This window comes from Hyperolius riggenbachi, chromosome 3 (genome assembly GCF_040937935.1).
Source record: "Hyperolius riggenbachi isolate aHypRig1 chromosome 3, aHypRig1.pri, whole genome shotgun sequence".
In the NCBI taxonomy this organism is placed as follows: Eukaryota; Metazoa; Chordata; class Amphibia; order Anura; family Hyperoliidae; genus Hyperolius; species Hyperolius riggenbachi.
The window spans coordinates 222,362,298-222,386,763 of NC_090648.1; the positions used below are offsets into that span (position 1 = coordinate 222,362,298).

The window sequence follows — 24,466 nt, forward strand, 5'->3', positions numbered from 1 at the left end:
CCCACTTAATGTGAGACAGTAAGTGCTGGAAGTGTAAGTGCTTTAATATAACACAATGACTGCAGAGTGAGTGAAATAGCTGGACACGGTACAGCTGTCAGTGGAAGTACATTAGTGTAACGAATGATACACATAATGGGCTACGATGCAGTGTGTATTTCATTGGCTGTCACAATGAACGTGAACTGGCTACATGATTACACGCCAGACATTACATAGTCCACACAAAGTACAGTTTATTAATCCTGACATGGCACGGCAGGAAGGCATGATTTACATGGCTGTCTCCCATCTGCCTCTTTATTCTGACTAGACAAGAAAAAATGGGATGGGTTTACCAGCGTATGCGTCCTGCATCAAGGGTGCCGCAGGAGATGATGCAACAAAGCTAATTATTGATCAAACACTTTTGTGGAGACTGAGCAAGACCATTATGGAGTTGCCTTGCACTATAGCAGATGCACACTGTTATCATATGGTATATCATTATTTAAGAAATATCTGTTATATGAATTAAGGGCTGCTTAAGACATTTTATTTACATCCAAGAAGGAAAAATAGTCTAGCCCATCTAAACATAGCATGACTCTTCATTTAAGATCATCTTCATTATTTTAAATGATATGAGGGTAATCTGAAAAGTACAGACATTTTCATTTAACTACAGGTAATTTATTTTATTTTTGATACAACATTAGCCCTGATCCAATTTACTTTGTCTCCTAAGTTTTTTCCTAGGTGCTATTTTCACATTATAAATAAAATGCCTTTTAAACCAAGAGGAAGCAAGAAAATAATCAATAATTTTGACAGTACTTTTTCACATACTTTTGGTAATTTATCTAATTTCAGAGTGTAAAGTATTTTTTTTTGTTTTTTTTTTAATAAACCTTAGTTTTTTGGAATAAGAAGAGCTACAATAAAGACAAATACAATTGTACAATGAACCATTAAGAACTGTGCACTCGATGTATGGAGTGCAAAATACACAGGCAGGGCCATAGACAAAGTCCAAACACAGGAGATAATGAAGAATCCAGGGTATTGCCAACAATGTGCAAAAGTTATTTTCAGCTGATGAAGAAAGTTAATCTCCTAGGAGAAAACTTAGGAGGAAAAGTGATTGAATCAGGACCTTTTTCTCTTCTGACCATTTATCCACATAATCACCTCCTTTAAGCATTAATCATATCTTTTTACAGTGTTTTCAATCCCTCTGTTTGTTGTTGTAGTATTACACTTCTCAAATATGACTTGGAGGGATTGTGAATTGTTCGTGTTAATTATGCTGAACAAACGGTTACTGGCGTTCTGCGGCCACATGAAAGCGGTGCAGGAAAATAAGAGATTAACCTCACAGCTGCAAGTTAAATTACAAGTTAAATTACAAAGAAATAATTCAAGTCACTTTCTTCTACATTTTTTCCCAGGTGAAATTTTCACACCTAATCAATAGAATGCATTTTAAGCCACTAGCAATCCAGAAAATACTCCAAATAATTTGTTGAGGGATGATAAATTTCACATTTTATGGAATTATGTAAGTAAAATGTACTTCAGTGTATTTTTAATCCACTTTGGATATTTTTGGAGTACATGAATTACATGCATGTCAAGGGCACTTGACAAAAGGTGCACTGTGCTGGTTTGCTATGGTGTACTCCTACACTCAATAAAAGCAAAGTTTGGAAATGTATCCCATTGAAGGGTATAGTGAGTTCAGTTTGGATTTATACAATAAATCATTAATGGTGTCATCAATTACGTCGTGTTGCACCTGTGCTAACATTAATTACTCACCTGAAAATATATATGTACCTTAATTCACATTTTGCAGCGTTGTAAAAAAAAATTCTACTTAAAAGTGTCCTTGTTTCAATGTCAACATATACTTGTGTCTTTTTTATTTTCATTAAGAGTTTTCCTGTTTGGGAGAAGGAAAATAAGATCTACTGTAAGCAGACTCTTGTGGATGGGACAGGGCCCAAGACCTACTGGACTAGAGAACTTATAGGAGATGAGCTGATTTTGGTAAGATTATGTTTAATTTTCTTTTTATTTTACTGTAAAAGTAGAAACATTCTATACTGGAGTTGTGGGATACTCATATAGCAATGCCCTAATATATATTTTAACCAAATACACTCAGGAATGCCTTAGATTTTAATAGACTTTTGTTGCATTTGATGTTTGTATTAAACCCAGCATCTAATCTATTAAAAACATTGTACAGTGTATGCTTAGCGAAAGAGAATTAGAGATAACAAGTTAAAATTACATTGTCTTTGATGAATAGTTTTGCCAGAAGATTAAATTTTTTGGCCATTTTGATGAAAATATACTTCCATGATAAGAATGGATATTTTAGCAAAAATGGGCAGTTTTGCAAAAATATAGCTTCTCATATAGCATTAGCATTTCACAATGAATGTCCTTTTTTGTGAAAATGCTATTTGGAGTTTCATGAAAATATGTATTCTCCCAAACCATGCTGGTAATATGAAAATGGCCATATTCACTCATCATTAAAGAGGATAACAATGTACATTGCAAATGATAGATCATGCCAGTACAAGATTAAGTTGGAGGTTAACGTCAAGAATTTGCCTAGTTAGATAGCAGGATGGAGACTGTTATTTTAAGATCGTGAGTCTATGGAGCCTGTATGCAAGATCGTTGTATGCCTTGACCGTTCTTTCTTTTGTTTACTCGCTAATTTAATGATTTTACCCCTGAGGACCGCTTTGTGCTACAGCCAGAGGGTCAACGGAGATGAATCATCAGCATTATTCTATTCAAAGTAATGACTCATCTCATGTACTAAATTTGGTGGATGGATTAATAAGTTGTGTGTCATTAATTCACCATTTGGGTCTAGTGGGTTGATGGTTTGACCAGTCTAGGGAGATTAGGATCATATCAAAATCAGACCAACACACTGGAATGTGCCTGGTATCATACATGATATTTGATATCAAATATGAATATTAACCAAGTGGTATGATCAAACCATGATACCATCGACTTCTACCTTAGAGCACCAGCTGTAAAACACCTGGGGCCATATGCAATTAACTTTTTCACCTGACTTTTCTCCCAGGAGATAATTTTTCATCTCTGATTTAAAATAACTTTTCAGCACTTTTCAACAAAAAAAGTACCAAGAAGATGGTGAAATAGTACTACTAAAATTATTTTGAGTATTTTCTTGCTTCCTGGTGGCTTAAAAGGCAATTTATTGACAAGTTTAAAAATATCACCTGGGAGAAAACTCAGGTGAAAAAGTGAATTGCATATGGCCCCGGTGAAAGAATTCATATACTGTAATAACATCCAATTGTTCAATATCGATGGACTAACAGATCATGACTTAGACCTCCACTGCTTTTGGCATCACTACTCCATTATACATCAAACAGTTTGCATCCCTACATCATATGCATGCTGGTTTGATAACTTGTTAAAGGGATACTTAAGTCAAAAATAAAAAATGATTTTTACTCACCTGGGGCATCCCTCAGCCCCCTGAAGCTATGGGGACAGGAGAATCGGAGCGAGGCTGTGAGGGCACCATACAGCTTCAGGGGGCTGAGGGATGCCCCAGGTGAGTAAAAATCATTTTTTATTTTTGACTTAAGTATCCCTTTAAAGCAACTAAATGAGAGAAGTGCGCAAACTGGAAAGACAGTAGTCTAAACCACTCCTCAAAAGTCAAACATACACTATCTTCCACTTGAAATATTACCAAGAAAAAGTCCTCCTTTTTTCACAGGAGATTGCAATGGCCACCAGTAAGTCAGCCCAAGCATCACGCGTCCACATCTGCTTGCACGTGCGCCCACAGCCGTCTGCTTGCTTGCAACCGCTGCATCCAGGAATCATTTTATTTTCCATACGTTTTGAAGGGCAAAATAACATCAAACCAGACAAGTTGTGTTTGACTATTCATCGTGTTCATCATAAAACTTCTTATGTCTCCTACCTGTTTATGCACCTCCATTACCGTACACCCAGCCTATTGACTGAGTGAACTCTTGAGTGAACTCGACTGGCCGAATCTCCATGCTCCCAACCAGGGCCATATGCAATTCACTTTTTCACCTGAGTTTTCTCCAGGGTGATATTTTTACAACTTAAAATAAAATGCCTCTTAAGGCACTAGCAAACAAATAGTCAAAATAATTTTTACAGTAATTTTTGACCTACTTATTGGTACTTTTTCCATTGCAAAGTGCTAAAAAGTTGTTTAAAATTGAAGATGAAAAATTATCTCCTAGGTGAAAAAGTGAATTGCATATGGCTCCCAGTGACTGACTATGCATTGCCTTGTACTCATATTGTCCTGCGTGATCTGAACCTTAAGTAATGTCCAGCGCTGCGTAACATGTTGGCGCTTTATAAATACAATAAATAAATAAATAATAAACTTAAATTATGTTAAAATATCGGATTTTAAAATAGAGGTATATTTTTTTGCAGCATTAGGTGCTTTTTCTCATTTCACTGTTCTAACAATAATAAATTTCTAATTGTAAAAATGGGGAATATGAGATTAATAGACATGGTAATTGATTACTTTATTATGTAGGTGGCGGGGTCTCAAAAGTGGGTGCGACTAATGAGGTGGTGAAACCGTATTTTTATTGTAATAACCACATGGTTTATTCCCATCATATCCCCCCAGTTATGGGGCACTTATTCTGTTTCCCATTCTAAGTGTCTCTTTAGTGCCCCCATTAAAGTGTATTCCTACAATAGTGCATCCATACATAGCTGCCTCCCTTTTATAGCACACCCTATAGTGTCCCATCTGTTGTGCTCCCTTATAGTGTCCCCTAAGTTGTACCATTACAGTGGCTTCTATGCTGCCTGCTCATATTGGACCCTATACTGTGCCCCTTTCCTTTATGGTTTAGTTGGTGATCTGGTGGTCCTTCCTCACACTTAACTGTTTTCAGTGGTGGTGGTGTTGTGCCCCCCCCCCCCCCTCTTATACCTTTCCCTGGTAGTCTAGTTGTACCCCTTAACCAAAGCTCCATAGTGATCTAGTGGATCCCCTTATAAAGCTCCCTAGGGGTGTAGTGGACCTGCTTATAAAGCTCCCTGGTGGTCAAGTGGTCCCTTCTCAACCCTTTGCAGAACTCATTAGTCAGTCAGTCAGTGATCATGACCCCACAAATGACAAATGCAGAAATGTTGAGCTCCAAATGACAAATACAGCAATCATGAGCCCCTAAATAGCAACTAACAACACAAATAGCACACACACAGTAATCATTATCCCCAAATAACTACAACAATCATTACTACTATATAACAACATCCAAACCGAACAAAATAAGGATTTGCTGTAACTTGGCTTTTGGATGATCATTCAAAACTCTTATGTGATGACCTTTGTGTGATTCTGGATCATGAGAGGCAAGCAGAGCACATGCATAATATGAACAAAAACACAGAAAGAACATAGAAGCTCTGTGGAAACATTGCTTGGGTTTAAAATGAATTCAAGAGTCCAATAGCAAGACAAGAAAACCAAATACTGTGCTGCTTCAATGTAGACCAATAGTGTGAAACTGAAAATATTTTTTAATAGCCAAAGTGTGTGTTCGTCTACTAATGAGATTAGTATTGACAAAGAAAACAGTTCTGTTTCTCACCCCCTTGTCTCTTATGCAGGCAGCACCATTAAATCACATTGTACACAGCCAGCGTGTATGCTTAGCGATATAATGCTCCTCATTAGTATATACTGATGAGCTGACTAGACCATTAGGTCAACAAAACAGGTCTTTGTTTGCTGACCAAACCTCGTTAACATTACACATATACAAAGAAGTCGTTGTGCTTCTGCTCATTAAATCTGTGTCCCAAAATATTTTCCTCCCCAAAATTGCCTTTATTATGGTCTTCAACCTGATTAATAAAAAGACTCACTTTGAAATCTTCTGTCAACCCCAATACTGACTCTTGTTTTTCTGCCATGGGTCAAACACTAGTTTGGCAACAGCAGACATTTCTTGAATAAAGCAAATTGTTGTAGGAAAAAAAAATGTATCTAGTTTGTTGCTAATTTGTTGCTCTTCTTTTACTTCAGTTCTGTTTCCCAGTAATCAGTTACTACTGCAATCAAAGCACAATGCTGTAACGTGTATTTTCCCTATAAACGATTTATCAGTAACGATGAGCAATACATTCTCATGACATGCAAATCTGCATTGGCACTGAGAGGAAAGGAAATTAACCAATAAAACCTCTAATGCCTGGTACACACCATGCAATTTCTCACCAGATAGATGGTTAATAGATAAATTCCGATAGGTCCAATCTGATCTCTGATCATTTTTCTGATCACTTTTCCGATCATTTCTATACAAAATCGTTCAGAAAGATGTTCGGAAATCAGATCGGACCTGTCGGAAATTATCTATTGGACCATCTATCTGGGGAAAAATTGCATGGTGTGTACCAGGCACAGATGTTGGTTAATTTATCAGATGCCAAATAATCACAGCATCTGCTGACTTTAATTGGTTCCGGTTTTTTTCTTCTTGGTTCAATGGAGGTTTGCATGTTAGGTGAATATTTGCTTACCCCTACTAACTAGAAACATCTCATAGGCGGACTGGCCTGGGGGGACAGGGGGCGATTGCCCCCCGGGCCGCCTCCTGCACCTTTCATCAGGGCCGCCAAGATTTTTTCCTACTCTTTCATAGAAGCGTCTCCCTCCCCCGGCCGAATGCAGTGCGCGTTGGTGAATCTCGAGGTGCTGCTAGGCAACAGAGGTCTGCCCCCTGCTTGTAGTAGCAGCCAGCCAGTGAAGAGAGAGCAGAGGTGGCTCTAGCGCGTCATTTGAAGTGGCCAGGCTGCCGGAGGATTCCAGTCCTGTCTGGTGAAGTGAACTCTGAAGTTTCTCCCTCAATCCCAGATTCCCAGCCTCCTGCCTCTTGAAGTTGGAAGGGACAGGACACAGATCACTGCAGCCAGACATCAGTGACCAGACAATGTTCTTTGTAAGCGGACACCTCCTCTCCTCTTCATTTGTTTGCTCTGTTTTGAACTGGCCAGCTCTAATGTGTACATGTAACCCTTTCACTGCTGCCTGCTAGTTTTAGCTTTTTGCAGCGCTGGCTCTTTGTATTTAAGGCATGCATATTTATATATTCTTCTAGTTTGACTGCACACTGATGTATTGTACTATCTCAATAACACTTGCCACTTTACTTAAAGGACTTCCCGATGCACAATAAAAAAAATATTTTGTTAATCACACTTCTTCCGGCCCCGAGCAGCAGTCGCAGTCCCTCGCCGCAGCCCTGATCCCCTTCAGTGTCCCTGCTGGCCGTCCACAATGATGTCTACCTGCTGACAGAGTCGGCTCATCTGCGCCTTAGTCCACGTCATCTGGCGCATACTGCGCCTGAGCATTAGTTTTACACACGCCCAGTATGCGCCAGATGATGTAGATGCGCAGGCACAGAAGACCCGACCACCTGGCGGGTAGCCATCATTGTGGACGGCCAGCAGGGACACTGAAGAGGACCAGGGCTGCGGCGAGGGACTGTGACTGCTGCTCGGGGCCAGAAGAAGCCCTAGCTGATTAAAAAAATAGATTTTTTACTTTGCATTGGAAGTCCTTTAACGGAAACCTTAAAGTGTACCTGAGTTGTGTACTGGTGTATTTATACTTACCTGGGGCATCCTCCAGCCCCATGAGGTGCTCCCTCGCTGTTCTCTCTGGTCGCTTTGTTGTCTTATTACACAACCTCCTCCTGGTAATCTGGCCAGTCATGCGCTTTTGCACATGCCTGTTTCCCTCGCCATTCCGTTGTCCTTGTTCCTCTCTGATATCCATTCAGCAGCTGTTCCCTGAAAGTTGCATGTGCCTCCTGAATTGCGCTCCCACAGCCGGGAGCATTCTGCGCTTGCGAAGTTGCTAAAAATTGGTATTGCGCATGCGGCGAACATTTCCAACTATGTAGTGTGATCAGGGAGGTGTGTAGCCATGCCTGGTCTTACCCTCTGCAGGGGCCTCAGGCTGAGCTGTCCCTGTGCTCCACAGCCCCCCTTAAAGGGAAGATCCGCGCTGGAAATAAATTAAAAAAAAAAAACACTTACCTGGGGCTTCCTCCAGCTCCTGGCATCCAGCTGTGAAGAAGCCGACCTCGCCAGTTCTCGTAGTTCTGCGCCTGCGCAGTAGAGACCCGATGACGACCCTACACCACGTGACCCCCCCGCCGTGGAGCGCACAGAAGCTGACCTGGAACCCGACCTGGCGAGGTCGACTTCTTCACAGCTGGATGCCGGGAGGGAGAGGAGCTGCGGTGAGGGCACCAATCGACTGCCAGGAGCTGGAGGAAGCCCCAGGTAAGTGGAGTTTTTTTTATTTCCAGCGCGGACCCTCCCTTTAAGAGTAGTACTCGCATGTCCTCGATCCAATGGCAAATCTCTCTGCTCTCCTCAACCTGAGAGTAACTATGGTGACTTTCCTGTCGCTTAGCCTCCAGGTACCATGGTTACTCCCAGCGCGGCCGATTCCATGATAAACGTTCTCCTATCTTATTCACTGGTACCCCCTACTGCTGGCTTTTATTGATCACATCATTACGCGACACCGGCATTAGGAGGAAGCAGGGAGAGGAGGACGCTTATCATGCAAGTACCCAGGAGTAGGTGAGTTGACTGCAGCTCTTCCCGCTGCGGGGAGTGGGGAACACAGGAGCCATGGGGGTGGGGCACGGGGGAACAAAAGTGACACTGGGAAAAAAAGAACAGGGGACATGAGGTGACACAGAGGGAGACAAAAGAGACAGAGGGGGACAAAAAAGGCACAGGGGGAATAGGTGACATAGAGGGGGACAGAAGAGGCACAGAAATTAGTGTTCTTACTTAAAGAGACACTGAAGCGAGACTAAATCCCCTGCTAAAACGCCGCTATCCCGCGGCTTAACGGGGGTCCCTTCACCCCCAACCCACCCCCCGCAAACCTTGGTCGCAGACTTGGTCGCTTTTTTTTTCTTCCTGGAGGCAGGGCTAACGGCTGCAGCCCTGCCTCCCAGCGCGTCTATCAGACGCGCATCGCCGCCTCTCCCCCGCCCCTCTCAGTGAAGGAAGACTGAGAGGGGCGGGGAGAGGCGGAGATACGCGTCTGACAGACGCGCGTGGGGCAGGGCTGCGGCGGTTAGCCCTGCCCCAATGCGGAAGCGCTCCCCCGCATTACGGAGGGGATTTGGGGGGACAGGGACCCCCGTTAAGCCGCGGGATAGCGGCGTTTTAGCAGGGGCACGCATGCCCCTGCTAGCTATGAGGTCTGAAGCGAGATCTATTCTCGCTTCAGACTCTCTTTAACCTCCCTGGCGGTCTATTAAGATCGCCAGGGCGGCTGCGGGAGGGGTTTTTTTTAATTAAAAAAAAACTGCCCACTAGAGGGCGCTCCGGAGGCGTTCTTCCGCTCGCCTCCGGCGCCCAGAATAAACAAGGAAGGCCACAATGAGCAGCCTTCCTTGTTTTGCTTACATCGTCGCCATAGCGACGAGCGGAGTGACGTCATGGACGTCAGCCGACGTCCTGACGTCAGCCGCCTCCGATCCAGCCCTTAGCGCTGGCCGGAACTTTTGTTCCGGCTGCGCAGGGCTCGGGCGGCTGGGGGGACCCTCTTTCGCCGCTGCCCGCGGCGGATCGCCGCAAAGCGGCGGCGATCAGGCAGCACACGCAGCTGGCAAAGTGCCGGCTGCGTGTGCTGCTTTTTATTTCGCTCAAATCGGCCCAGCAGGGCCTGAGCGGCGACCTCCGGCGGTGATGGACGTGTATAGTCGTCCATACCGCTGAGGAGGTTAAGAACCGATTTAGATTAAGAACAAACCTACATTCCCCATTTCCTTCATTAATAGGTACAGGTTGCTATTATTATTTTATATAGGTTATTATTAGGTACAGTATGTCTTGCTAGTACTGAATATATTCTGTTTTTGCCATCAGAACTGCCTTAATTTTAATTCTGTATGGCATTCCTCTGAGATGTTTGGTCCATACTGACATGTCATGCATGGTCATGCCCATTTTTTTAATTTGTCGTACCGCCCCAATTCCCCCCCCTCTCCCCCCTCAAGGGCCTCTGGGTTGCATTTTCCCCCCAGGCCAAAAGGTCCGAGTCCTCCCCTGAAACATCTACAAGGGTCGCAAAACAGGTAAGCTAATTGGATTACTCATCTCTCATCAAAAGACTATCAAGTTGATCATGTGATCTCTATAAAGGTAGGCATGCATTAGTAGATTTGGTAAAGGATGGATATCTACTTTGTATTGATCATCCACATAGCTGCTTTTTCTCCCACTCTCAGCAGAGATCTGATCTAATCAGAGCTGGGACAAGGTCCTCCAGCACCCAAGGCTGAGACACCAAAGTGCACCCCTTCATCCCTCCCACCCCAGCCGTCACACACTGATTGCTATTAGACTAAGAGGCGCCCCAGGGCCCCAACACCTTAATCTCTAGTTATCTGGATTGCAGCCACTACCATGTATCCCCTTTTCTTACTTCTCTCTGCTTCAAACACAATAGGGGAATGATAGCTGAGTGAGTTATGCGCCCCCTCCTACACTGCGCCCTGAGGCTGGGGCCTCTCTCACCTCTGCCTCGGCCTGGCCCTGGATCTAATATCACTTGCACTTCCGCTGCCATGAGTTCTATTGTTCTTGATGCAGTACAAAGGTAATGCAGCTTTGCACTTATACCGCTCTGCCCCAGACCCCTCCATCTCCATTCTCTTCACGCAACCATCTACCAAAAAACAGCCCTTCCCCTTCACTTGTCATACAATAAGTGAACATCGATGGTCAATTGCCCCCATAACTTTTGGTAGATTTTCATTCGATTCAATGGTCCATACCCTCGTAAGGCCTGGCAGATCTCCCACCTTCCTTCAGTCTCTATGCCCCAATCTGACACCACGATGTTCACCTTTAGCCAAGCCCACGCTTGAACAGGAGACAAGTTGTGCCTGCCTGACTGTGGCTGCACCCAGGCCGTAGTATGCAAGGTATAGAGACTGAGGCAGGGAAGGCTGGAGTACCAACAAGACTCACTAGGCTTTGATACAGGCAAATAATGTAGTGGAAAAACAGTCCAGGGATATACACAAAAATCAGATGGCAATCTATCAGAGGAGTGAGCAATAACGAAGTCAGCAAGCCAGAGGTCATACACAAACAGACAATATCAGGTACAAAAGATGAGAAAAAAGAGTGGTCTAACTATCAAATGGTCAGATCAGGGAGCAATCAGAAGAATAGTCAGGTATACAGGCAAGGTAATAGGCAGGAGATATAGAGATTCAACCAGCAGCTAGCTCTAGCAACTGAATGCTATCACAGGCAGCAAACAAGTCTGACAGCCTAGCTTAAATACTACTATCAGCCAATGAGAAGGAGCCACCCACACAGCCAGCCAATGGAACGCAGTCTGCCCACTAGAGAATGACTATGAGCTAAAGCTGGCCATACACTGGCCCGATTTGCCGCCGTTTCGACAGCAGATTCGATCACTTGGATCGAATCTGCTGCCAATCGTTCACGCTACACGCCGAATTTCGATCCATTTCATCCGATCCCGGCGATCGCTCCATGCGGAAAATTACCGTCGATCGCCCGCGGGTAGGGAGCGCGTCGCTATCGGCGTTCGAGTTCCCGACGACCGACGCAATAGAGAGGCAATACATTACCTGCTCCGCCGGCGCGACTGCCCCCGCTGTCACCGCTGCTTCTTCTCCGCTCTGGTCTCCGGCATGCTTCGGGTTCCTCCTGCCCGGCAGGAAGTTTAAACAGTAGAGGGCGCTCTACTGTTTAAACTTCCTGCCGGGCAGGAAGAAGTAAAGCATGCCGGACCTGGAGACCAGAGCGGAGAAGACAGCGGAGACCTGAGGACTGGAGTCGCGCCGGCAGAGCAGGTAATGTATGCGGGCATGCGGGCGGTGGGTGCGGCGGCAGCACCACCACTACAACAGATTGTGAACGGTTTCAGGCTGAAATCGGTTCACAATCTGTTTGCAGTAAAGGTAGCCATACGATCCCTCTCTGATCAGATTGGATCAAAGAGGGATCTATCTGTTGGTCAAATCTGATGGCAAATTGACCAGTGTATGGCTACCTTAAGAGTCAATCACTTCCTGGTTAACGATGGCACCAGAGAGTATATGCCGAGCGTCTTACATGCCCACATTACTTAGCAATATTGGAGAAAATCTGTCTGTGCAAGCTCGCAGGACTTTTAGACACGCCATCTGCATCCAATGAGCTACTCGATCACCCACGCCAGATTCCTGGAAGCAGCTGACTCACTGCTGGAACCAGAATGAAATGAGATTGTGACAACCCAATTAACCTTTCTCCTGAGTTTTCTCCAAGGAGATAATTTCAAACCTTCCCAATAAAATAAAATTAAACCTCTCACCATAAAAGAAAATACTCAAAATCAGTCTGGTATTACTTTATTACATACTTTGTAGTACTTTTTCGATTGCTAAAAGGTTATTTTTTATACAATATGAAAAATTATTTCCTAGGAGAAAACCTAGGGGAAAAGGATAATTGGATAAGAGCCCATGGCCCATATGCAATTCACTTTTTCTCTCGAGTTTTCTCCTAAGAGATCATTTTTCAACTTATTTTTAAATAACTTTTCAGCACTTTGCAATTGAAAAAAAGACTAAAAAGGAGAAAAAGTACTGTCTGTATTTTCTTGGCGGTGGCTTAAAAGACATTTTATGCCAAAGTATAAAAAATTTCACCAAGGAGAAAACTCAGGAGAAAAAGTGCATGCATATTTTATAATGTGTTGCTATTCAATTGATGATTTGTAGGCCTCTGCTCCAGAGTGGAAGGGGACTTGCGGTGTGGTGGAAATAGTGTATCCATCAAAATGAACATGGTATGGTCCAGCATAGTGTGAACCCAGCCCTAATGGTCCCCTCCTAATAATGATGCTTTTAGCCATAAGATTTTGTTCACATATGAGTAATTACATGAGTAGTTACAGTGCATAGGAGGCTTACATCTGTCAGAAGTGAAGTTTGAAGTCTGCCACTGCTGGTATCCTGCTAGTTTTCTGGCTCTAAAGTGGATGTTCTTGTGCCTAAGTTCCTCATCTGAAACAGTTCCTCATCACAAACTGTTCCAGGTAAATGATTAATCAAATGCTCAATTCAAGTGATGTATTGTTCGCTGCAGTCATGCAACTAGCATTTTTTTTTCCAGAAAAGGACAATAGCGGTGTAGCAACATGGAATGCATGAGTTGCTACTGTATTGTGGCCCCTGGACCAAAGATTCCCATGGGTGCACTTTTAACCACTTTATTAGCTCATCATTGGTGCTATGCAGGTAATGACCTCCTCTAGTGGCTTTTCCCAGCACCCAAATTACCCCGGCACCCTATTTACATGAATGCAACAGTGAGGCCTCAAAACCTCATCTGCTATTCAACATGCCTTTTCCAGACAAGTATGTAGCTCTGCAGTAAAGCTAGCTTAGCTATAGAAGCTGTCATATGACTATCCTCACAAGTATAAATTCAAGAAAAACTACATCCATTATTTGACTCAAAATGACTCCAACCCAAAAGAGGATGTGGCAAAGCATTCAACTATTCACAGATTACAAAAAGAAGAATAGCACTCAATATACACCGGACAATAACATCCCCAGAGGAACTTAACAACTTCTTTGCTAGATTTGACAAAGACAACAATCGGCCTCTAGTCAACTTTGGGCCAGTGGTGCTCAGCAGAGCTCGAATATTCGAGTAGCTCGAATATTCGAGCTCTTTTCCAGCTATTCGAGCTCGGTATTCGAGCTCCGAATAGCTGTAGCTATTCGAATGGGCTATTCGAGTACACTCGAATAGCCCATTCACTATTCGAGCTATTCGAGCAAAACGGCGCTATTCGAGCTCGGTACCGAGCTCGAATAGCGTCATAGCCCAGATTGATGTCCTTAGAGCCAATCAGAGGGCTCCGAGGCCCTCTGACGGCAGCCAATCACAGAGGGGGACCCTGGCCAGCCCCTACCCTATAAATAGCGGCCGCCATGTTCCGTTTCTCCGTGCTTGCCTGAGACTTGTACAGAGAGAGAGTTGCTCCTTTGTGCTTTGGCTTAGCAAGAGCTCTATTGTGGTCATTTACCTAGCGTTTTTGCTCACATACACCTCCTATACACACCTATATTGTTGTTAGTTAGTTAGACATTGTATTTTAGTTAGTAGCTTTTGTGTTACATAGAGACAGGCCAGCTGCTGCAGGCTTACAGCTTTAGGCCTCAGGGCCTTGCCTGTGTGGGCAGCTGTCCTCCTGTCCTCTGTTTATTTCTCTCTATTCTATACCAGTATTTCTGCTGTCCTTTACTACTGATTGTATTAGTATTGTAGTTATATACTGTAACTGTACTAGGACACTCACTGTCACTGTTCATAGGCTACTAGCTGCTCCTGCGTGTGTGCACTCACTTTCTGTGTACACACTACACACACTCTATTTCCTTCTGATAACTGATTGATTATTGTAATTGATTATTGTAATTAGTTAGTTGTACTTACTGTTACTACTTACTGTACTAGGAGTCTAGGACACTCAGTCACTGGTCATAGGCTACTAGCTCCTGCGTGTGTGCACTCACTGTCTGTGTACACACTACACACACTCTATTTCCTTCTGATAACTGATTGATTATTGTAATTAGTTAGTTGTTTGTACTTACTGTTACTACTTACTCTTACTGTACTAGGAGTCTAGGACCCTCAGTCACTGTTCATAGGCTACTAGCTCCTGCGTGTGTGCACTCACTGTCTGTGTACACACACTACACACACTCTATTTCCTTCTGATAACTGATTGATTATTGTAATTAGTTAGTTGTTTGTACTTACTGTTACTACTTACTCTTACTGTACTAGGAGTCTAGGACACTCAGTCACTGTTCATAGGCTACTAGCTCCTGCGTGTGTGCACTCACTTTCTGTGTACACACTACACACACTCTATTTCCTTCTGATAACTGATTGATTATTGTAATTGATTATTGTAATTAGTTAGTTGTACTTACTGTTACTACTTACTGTACTAGGAGTCTAGGACACTCAGTCACTGTTCATAGGCTACTAGCTCCTGCGTGTGTGCACTCACTGTCTGTGTACACACTACACACACTCTATTTCCTTCTGATAACTGATTGCTTATTGTAATTAGTTAGTTGTACTTACTGTTACTACTTACTCTTACTGTACTAGGAGTCTAGGACACTCAGTCACTGTTCATAGGCTACTAGCTCCTGCGTGTGTGCACTCACTGTCTGTGTACACACTACACACACTCTATTTCCTTCTGATAACTGATTGCTTATTGTAATTAGTTAGTTGTACTTACTGTTACTACTTACTCTTACTGTACTAGGAGTCTAGGACACTCAGTCACTGTTCATAGTCTACTAGCTCCTGCGTGTGTGCACTCACTGTCTGTGTACACACACTACACACACTCTATTTCCTTCTGATAACTGATTGCTTATTGTAATTAGTTAGTTGTACTTACTGTTACTACTTACTCTTACTGTACTAGGAGTCTAGGACACTCAGTCACTGTTCATAGTCTACTAGCTCCTGCGTGTGTGCACTCACTGTCTGTGTACACACACTCTATTTCCTTCTGATAACTGATTGATTATTGTAATTAGTTAGTTGTTTGTACTTACTGTTACTACTTACTCTTACTGTACTAGGAGTCTAGGACACTCAGTCACTGTTCATAGGCTACTAGCTCCTGCGTGTGTGCACTCACTTTCTGTGTACACACTACACACACTCTATTTCCTTCTGATAACTGATTGATTATTGTAATTGATTATTGTAATTAGTTAGTTGTACTTACTGTTACTACTTACTGTACTAGGAGTCTAGGACACTCAGTCACTGTTCATAGGCTACTAGCTCCTGCGTGTGTGCACTCACTGTCTGTGTACACACTACACACACTCTATTTCCTTCTGATAACTGATTGATTATTGTAATTAGTTAGTTGTAATTACTGTTACTACTTACTCTTACTGTACTAGGAGTCTAGGACACTCAGTCACTGTTCATAGGCTACTAGCTCCTGCGTGTGTGCACTCACTGTCTGTGTACACACACTACACACACTCTATTTCCTTCTGATAACTGATTGATTATTGTAATTAGTTAGTTGTACTTACTGACTGTTACTACTTACTTACTTACTGTACTAGGGACACTCACTCAGTCACTGTTCATAGGCTAGCTCCTGCGTGTGTTTGCGCGTGCGTGCACTCACTGTCTGTAGTGTACACACACTAAATTTACTTGTGATTACTACTGATTATTGTAACTGCTAGTTGTACTTCCTGACTGTTACTACTTACTTACTGTACTAGGGACACTCACTCAGTCACCTCACCCACCAACCCACTCCATTAAAGTACCCCACTTTTCACCCGCCCTTTTAAAAAACTTTTGTCTATACGCCCAAAACATCGAAGATGTCTGGAAGTGGCAGCCAGCGCGGTTTGGGCAAGGGGAAGGGCAGCAAGGGAATCAGGAGGAGAGGGAGCAGCATTGTGGCAGGCCGCGGCCGCGCCACCATGCACAGTTCCGCAGCAGCAGCAGCGTCAGTGGCTAACATTCCTCCCATAGCCACTGGCCGTGGACGCCTTGGGCGCCGCCCAGCAGGAGCATCTGCAACTCACGCTGCAGAGACACAGCAGCAGCAGCGTGTAGCACCTGCTCCGATTTTCCTCCAGCCGGGTCGGAAACGTCCCATTGAGGAAAAGCATGCAGACACTGTGGTGCAACTCATGACGGAGGATGAGCAGCCCGCCATCAGCTCTGCATCCGAGGCCTCCACCCTCACCACCACCACCACCACCCCTGTTCGCAGCAGCCGCCCAGCAGGGTCTAGGGAGGAGGCCAGTTCACCGTCACAAGTTGGCGACCTGTCACTCAGCAGTATTTTTACCCCAGGCACCATCAGGGTATTGTCTGCTGTTGTTGGCGATTTTGAGGAGGAGATGCTGATGGGCACTTTGGGGGATGAGGGATTGGACAGCAAGACTGTGGCGACAGTCAAGCAGCCCATCCATGCATCAGGAGAGGAGTTTGGGGGGTCATCATCCCAGCAGGACATGTTTCAGGAGGGGGAGGATGATGATGACCCGGTGACAGACAGAGACTGGGTGCCACCACCTCCAGGGGATGTCGTCCTCAGCAGCTCTGAGGAGGAGGAGGAGGATGCTCTTGTGGGCCTTGCAAGGAGGCGCATCATTGCAAGCATTGGCAGCAGTAGGCAGGTCCCACAGCCTGCTGGTGTCTCAGGCTCAGCAGCAGCAGCAGCAGCATCTGCCAGTACCACCACCAGCCGCACCCAAGCCCCCCAAGCCCCCCCCCCCAACCACCACAGGGAGACAGGCAGCAGCGCTTCCATGCCGTAGGGGGATGTTTCTGTCACCAATCTGGCGATATTTCACCATGCCCACTGTGTACAGCAAGTACGCCACTTGCAACCACTGTCAGCGGAAGTTGAGCAGAGGTGCAGACCCCTTAAAGTTCAGCACCAGCTCGCTCATCAACCACCTTGCTGCGAAACATTTCCACCAGCATGAGGAGTTCCAGAGGCTGAAGGCATCTGGTGCTGGCAGTGGCACCACACCCATCACTGCACAGCCTTCAGCAGCAGCAGCAACAGCAGCCACCCGCCCTCCTGCTCCTCCAGCAGCACCAGCAGGAGTGCGGAAACGCACTGCTCCTCCCCCCTCTGCAACTCCTGCCGCCGACACTGAGGCCTGTTCTGGCAGCCAGTCCTCAGTGGCCTCCTCCGCTGTGTCTGCTGATTCCCGTGCCAGCAAAAGGCCACGCCAGAGCCTTTTGAGCGAGTCCTTCCAGGGGGTGGTTAGGGCTCTGCCTCCCAGCAGCCGTCGCGTGCGGCAGCTGAACGGCTTGCTGGCACGGGCCATGTGCTCCCAACTCCTGCCGTACACGCTCGTGCAGGAGGGGAGCGACATTCGTGCGCTGCTTGCTTGCGCAGCCCCAGACTGGCGGCTCCCCAGCAGACACTTTTTCTCCCGCAAGGCCATTCCTGCACTGCACCGCTTTGTGATGGCCAATGTGGAGCGAGGGCTGGAGCACGCGGTTGGTGAAAGGGTCCACGTCACCATGGACTCCTGGAGCAGCCGCTTCGGGACAGGCCGCTACCTGTCCTTCACTGTCCACTGGGTCAGCTTGGTGGAAGGGGGTGAGGATGGGAGAGCAGCAGCGGGCACAGCAGCAGCAGCAACACAGTGGGTGGTGCCACCCCGCAGGGTCAGGGGAACTGCAGCAGGTTCCTCCGATCCTCTGCCATCCTCCGGCACACCTGGCCAAACCCCCCGCCTCAGCAGCAGCGTGAAGGCCCGCCACTGCCAAGCGCTGCTGCACTTGGTCAGCCTTGGGAAGACCAAGCTGACGGCAACCCATGTGTTGGCCAAACTCCAGGAGCAGGAGAGGATTTGGCTGACCCCCAGAGGCCTCAGAGTCGGAGAGGTGGTGGCCGACAATGGGGCCAATCTGGTTGCCGCAATAGACAGGGGAAACCTGACCCACATCCCCTGTCTTGCCCACGTGCTGAACCTGGTGGTGCAGAAGTTCTTGCGCACCTACCAGGGGATGGGCGAACTGCTGGAAACGGCAAGGAACGTTGTGCGTCACTTCCGGCGCTCGGCTGCAGCCTGTGCGAGCCTGGAAGACGTGCAAAAGGAGCTGGATCTGCCACGCCATCGGCTGATCCTTGACGTTTCGACTCGCTGGAACTCCACCCTGGCGATGTTGGAGCGTCTGGTTGAACAGAAGCACGCTGTCAACCAGTACCTTGCCCTGGCCACTGTTTCCGCCGCTCAGAGAAGGGACAAGACCAGCAACATCCCGTCCATCGTCCCCGATGATGACTGGAGGCACATGCAGCAGGTGTGCTTAGTGCTGGCTCCCTTTCTGCAGGCCACTAACATGGTGAGCAGGGACCATGCTATGGTCTGCGAGTGGGTGCCCCTGGTTTGTCTGCTGAACAGGGCCCTCGATGCTTTGCTGGAACAGGGAGCCTTGGACCAGCAGGAGCGGCAAGCAGCTGCACAGTCCACCTCTGAGGGGGAGGAGGACTTGGTGGAGGTCCCTGACCTTGCTGGTGATGAGGGGGAGCAGCACAGTGCAGCTGAGTTGGTGCGGGGGTGGAGAGAGGATGAGGCTGACGAGGCAGAGGAGGAGGATGAGGACAGCAGCACTGCCGTCGATGTGCCAGCAGACGTGGCCCGCCTCTTCCCAATGGCAGCACACATGCTGACGTGCCTGCGCAGAGACCCCAGGGTGATCCAGATGAAGCAGAGGGAGGACATCTGGATCAGCATGATGTTGGACCCACGCCTCAAGGGGAAGTTGAGCCAGTTCCTGCCGCCTGCAGGAGGAGACCCAGCGCAACAAATAAGGAGCTTGCAGCAGGCCCTTGTTGAGCGCTTGGAGGAAGCCTTCCCCCAGCCTTCCACCCCCACTGTCCAGCAGCCAGCACAGAGGCAGCAGCAGGTGCCTGCATCCAGCAGCAAGCGCCCCACAGACCTGCTGTCTCTCAGCCACGAGCTCTACAGGACTGTAGAGGCTCCGGCAGCAGTGACTAGAGAGGAGGTGCATGCAGCAGCATCCTCCACCGGTCACAGCCAGCGCCTGACCCGCATGGTGGCTGACTACATGGGGTCCTACAGCGGGCTTGACAGCGATGCCCCTGTTGATCCCATGGAGTATTGGGTCAAGCGCCTGGAGATCTGGAGCGAGCTGGCGCAGTACGCCCTGGAAGTGCTGTCCTGCCCCCCTTCCAGCGAGCTGTCCGAGCGCTGCTTCAGTGCAGCTGGTGGTGTGGTCACCGAGAAACGCTCACGTCTGTCTCACAAGTCTGTGGACAGACTGACGTTTCTCAAGATGAACCAGGCGTGGGTGGAAGGCGAGTTCCTGGCCCCTGTTGTCGGCGAGAGGGGGACATGAACTGGCTAAGAACCATCGTTAATGTGCCTTACCACCCTTTACCACCTCCTGGCTCCTGCTCACTAAGCCAGCCTGGTTCACTTTGACTATTACGTCGCCTGCAGCCACACATTTTACACCTACAGTGGGCTGCTGTGTACTGCCCTTCTGCTGTCTGTCTGTGTTTCCCACTGCCAGGGTACACAGATTTACCTTCTGCTGCCACTCTGCCACCAGCTATTACGTCAAACAATAGCTATATATCTGTGTAATTTGTTTTACAAACAAAACCAAAAAACCATTAAAAAAAAAAAAAGGTTTAATTTTTCTGAGGTGCCCGGGTTGAAAACTGTGTTGTCCCAGTTGTGTATTGGACACGATGTGGGCTGCACGACCGCTGTCTGGGACCTCCTGTTGTGTTCATTTACGGCCTGGTATCACCGCTAGGTACCAGGGCTATTATGTCACGCTGCCTGCCTGCTGCCACACTCACACTACTCCTCCATTCCTCCTGCTGCTGCTGTCTGTCTGTGTTTCCCACTGCCAGGGTACACAGAATTACCTTCTGCTGCCAGTCTGCCACCAGCTATTACGTCAAAGAATAGCTGCACACATAATTACTCCTCCATTCCTCCTGCTGCTGCTGCTGTCTGTCTGTGTTTCCCACCGCCAGGGTACACAGATTTACCTTCTGCTGCCACTCTGCCACCAGCTATTATGTCAAAAAATAGCTATATCTGTGTAATTGGTTGTAAAAACAAAACAAAAAACCCCCCCCCAAAAAAAAGGTTTAATTTTTCTGAGGTGCCCGGGTTGAAAACTGTGTTGTCCCAGTTGTGTATTGGACACGATGTGGGCTGCACGACCGCTGTCTGGGACCTCCTGTTGTGTTCATTTACGGCCTGGTATCACCGCTAGGTACCAGGGCTATTATGTCACGCTGCCTACCTGCTGCCACACTCACACTACTCCTCCATTCCTCCTGCTGATGCTGCTGTCTGTCTGTGTTTCCCACTGCCAGGGTACACAGAATTAGCTTCTGCTGCCACTCTGCCACCAGCTATTACGTCAAACAATAGCTGCTCACATTACTCCTCCATTCCTCCTGCTGCTGCTGCTGTCTGTCTGTGTTTCCCACTGCCAGGGTACACAGAATTACCTTCTGCTGCCAGTCTGCCACCAGCTATTACGTCAAACAATAGCTGCACACATAATTACTCCTCCATTCCTCCTGCTGCTGCTGCTGTCTGTCTGTGTTTCCCACTGCCAGGGTACACAGATTTACCTTCTGCTGCCACTCTGCCACCAGCTATTACGTCAAAAAATAGCTATATCTGTGTAATTTGTTGTAAAAACAAAACAAACCCCCCCCCCCCAAAAAAAAAAGGTTTAATTTTTCTGAGGTGCCCGGGTTGAAAACTGTGTTGTCCCAGTTGTGTATTGGACACAATGTGGGCTGCACGACCGCTGTCTGGGACCTCCTGCCTGCTGTGTTTATTTACAGCCCTGGTATCACCGCTAGGTACCAGGGCTATTATGTCACGCTGCCTGCCTCATTGACTGCCTGCTGCCACACACTCATCCTCCTCCTCCTGCTGCTGAATTTACCTCCTGCTGTCTGTGTGTTTCCACTGCCAGGGAGCACATACAATGGCGCTTCCAACATGCGTGCGCCACCAGCTATTTCTTACGCTCAAAAATAGCTGCATTTCTTTAAAAAAAAAAATTTGAAAAGAGAAATAAGTGAAGAAGAAGACGATATAGAAGAAGATGAAGAAGATGAAGAAGAAGAAGATGAAGAAGAAGAAGAAGAAGATGAAGAAGAAGAAGATGAAGAAGATGAAGAAGATGAAGAAGAAGAAGATGAAGAAGAAGAAGATGAAGAAGAAGAAGATGAAGATGATGAAGAAGAAGAAGATGAAGAAGATGAAGATGAAGAAGATGATGAATGATGAAGAAGAAGATGATGAAGAAGAAGAAGAAGATGATGAAGAAGAAGAAGAAGATAAAGAAGAAGAAGATGAAGAAGAAGAAGAAGATGAAGAAGATGAAGAAGAAGATGAAGAAGATGAAGAAGAAGAAGATGAAGAAGAAGAAGATGAAGAAGAAGAAGATGAAGATGATGAAGAAGAAGAAGATGAAGAAGATGAAGATGAAGAAGATGATGAATGATGAAGAAGAAGATGATGAAGAAGAAGAAGAAGATGATGAAGAAGAAGAAGAAGATGAAGAAGAAGAAGATGAAGAAGAAGATGAAGAAGATGAAGAAGAAGATGAAGAAGATGAAGAAGAAGATGAAGAAGATGAAGAAGATGAAGATGAAGAAGATGAAGAAGAAGAAGATGAAGAAGATGAAGAAGAAGATGAAGAAGATGAAGAAGAAGATGAAGAAGATGAAGAAGATGAAGAAAAAGAAGATGAAGAAGAAGAAGATGATGATGAAGAAGATGAAGAAGAAGAAGAAGAAGACAATATAAAAGAAGAAGAAGATATAGAAGAAGATATAGAAGAAGAAGATATAGAAGAAGAAGATATAGAAGAAGAAGAAGATATAGAAGATAAAGAAGAAGAAGAAGAAGTATATACAGTACTGAACAAATTTCTGGACACAACTTCTCTTTTCAACTTTTTTTTTTAAAGGAACATCCCCACATAATCACTTGCTGTTGTTACTTGGAAAAAAAGAGGTTTCTTGCATCATTCACCCTCAAAACAAGTGTTGGAAGCTATTTAAGGCCATTTCGAATAGTCAGCTCGAATAATGAGCTCGAATACCGACTCGAATAGTGAGCTCGAATTCCGAGGTCGAATCGAATAGTAAAAATTATTCGACTCGAATATTCGACTGACCTCGAATAATTTACTATTCGAATTCGACCTAACTCGAATTTTGAAAAGGGGTATTTGAGCACCACTACTTTGGGCCCACTACAGACTCACAGCCTTTAATCCTTCACATACATGAAGTGCAGAAAGCACTCACAAATATCAACACCAGGAAAGCTGCAAGTCCTGATGGTGTGCAAGGACGTGTGCTCCAGGCCTGTGCTGGTCAACTAGCGAAAGTCTTTACACAAATATTCAACCTCTCTCTGTCCTTGGGTGTAGTCCCCTTCACGCCTTAAATCTACAACCATTGTGCCAGTCCCAAAAAATCCTAGGATAACCTGTCTTAATGATTATTGACCAGTTGCTCTAACCCGTCATCGCCAAGTGCTTTGAACAACTGGTAGCCACACACATCAAGGCCTCCATCCCAGCAAATCTAGATCAACACCAGTTTGCTTACCGAACAAATAGATCGACTGAGGATGCCATCTGTGTAGCTCTCCATGCTGCCCTCTCACACCTGGAAAAGCCCAACTCCTATGTTAGGATGCTCTTTGTTGACTACAGCTCAGCATTTAACACCATTGTACCTAGCCAGCTGACCAACAAACTCCATGCACTAGGTCTTGCTCCCTCCATATGTACTTGGTTATTGGACTTCCTTACTAATCACTCTCAAACTGTCAGACTAGGAAAACAGACATCCTCCACCCTTACCCTGAGCACTGGCGTGCCACAGGGCTGTGTATTAAGCCCTCTCCTCTATGCACTTTTCCCCCATGACTGCCAGCCTATCCATACCTCAAACATAATTGTTAAGTTTGCAGATGATACGACTGTCATTGGGCTTATATCAGACAATGAGGAAGCTGCATACAGAGAAGAAGTTAGGAACCTGACTGCATGGTGCGACATTAACAACCTGTTATTAAATACAAAGAAGACCAAAGAAATTATTCTGGACTTTAGGACCACCAAAAAGACCACTCACCTACCGCTAATGATCAATGCAGAGGCTGTGGAGAGAGTTTCCAGCTTCAAATTTTTGGGAGTCACCATCGCAGAGAACCTGTCCTGGGCTGAAAATGCTTTAGCTCTAACTGGCAAAGCACAACAACACCTCTACTTTCTGAGAAAACAATGGAGCGCTAACCTCCCACAGAAGTTGCTGGTTAATTTCTACAGATGCACTATAGAAAGCATTCTGACCAATTGCATGACGGCCTGGTAGAACAGCTGCACGAAGGCTACTAGAGAAGCCCTGCAGCGAGTTGTTAAAACAGCAGAAGCCATTATTGGCACTGAACTACCATCACTGGAACTTTTGTATGATACTCGCAGCGTGAGAAGGGCCAAAAACATTATCAAGGACAACACTCATCCTGGAAATGCCCTGTTTGAGCTCCTTCCATCAGGTAAACGTTGTAGATCAATCCGCACACACACAGACAGACTGAAAGACAGCGTTTTCCCATCCGCCATAAACTTGATGAACTCTGAATCCTCTCTGAAATAATTAACACTGTGTACAAATTGTTTAAACATCTGTAATACCTGGCATACTTGTATAATTTCTTCTCTTCCTTGTTACTATCACTATGTTTCC

The 24,466-nt window shown here is 45.9% G+C and overlaps 1 protein-coding gene across 3 annotated transcripts in view; it reads left to right on the top strand.

The window, feature by feature from the left end:
- Nucleotides 1-24,466, top strand: part of CRABP1 (cellular retinoic acid binding protein 1) — a 120,819-nt gene that overhangs the window by 94,596 nt on the left and 1,757 nt on the right. For all 3 annotated transcript variants that reach the window (XM_068272596.1, XM_068272595.1, XM_068272597.1), the window contains one exon: nucleotides 1,918-2,031. In XM_068272596.1, coding sequence (XP_068128697.1) covers nucleotides 1,918-2,031 — 114 coding nt within the window. The remainder of the gene's footprint in view (nucleotides 1-1,917; nucleotides 2,032-24,466) is intronic.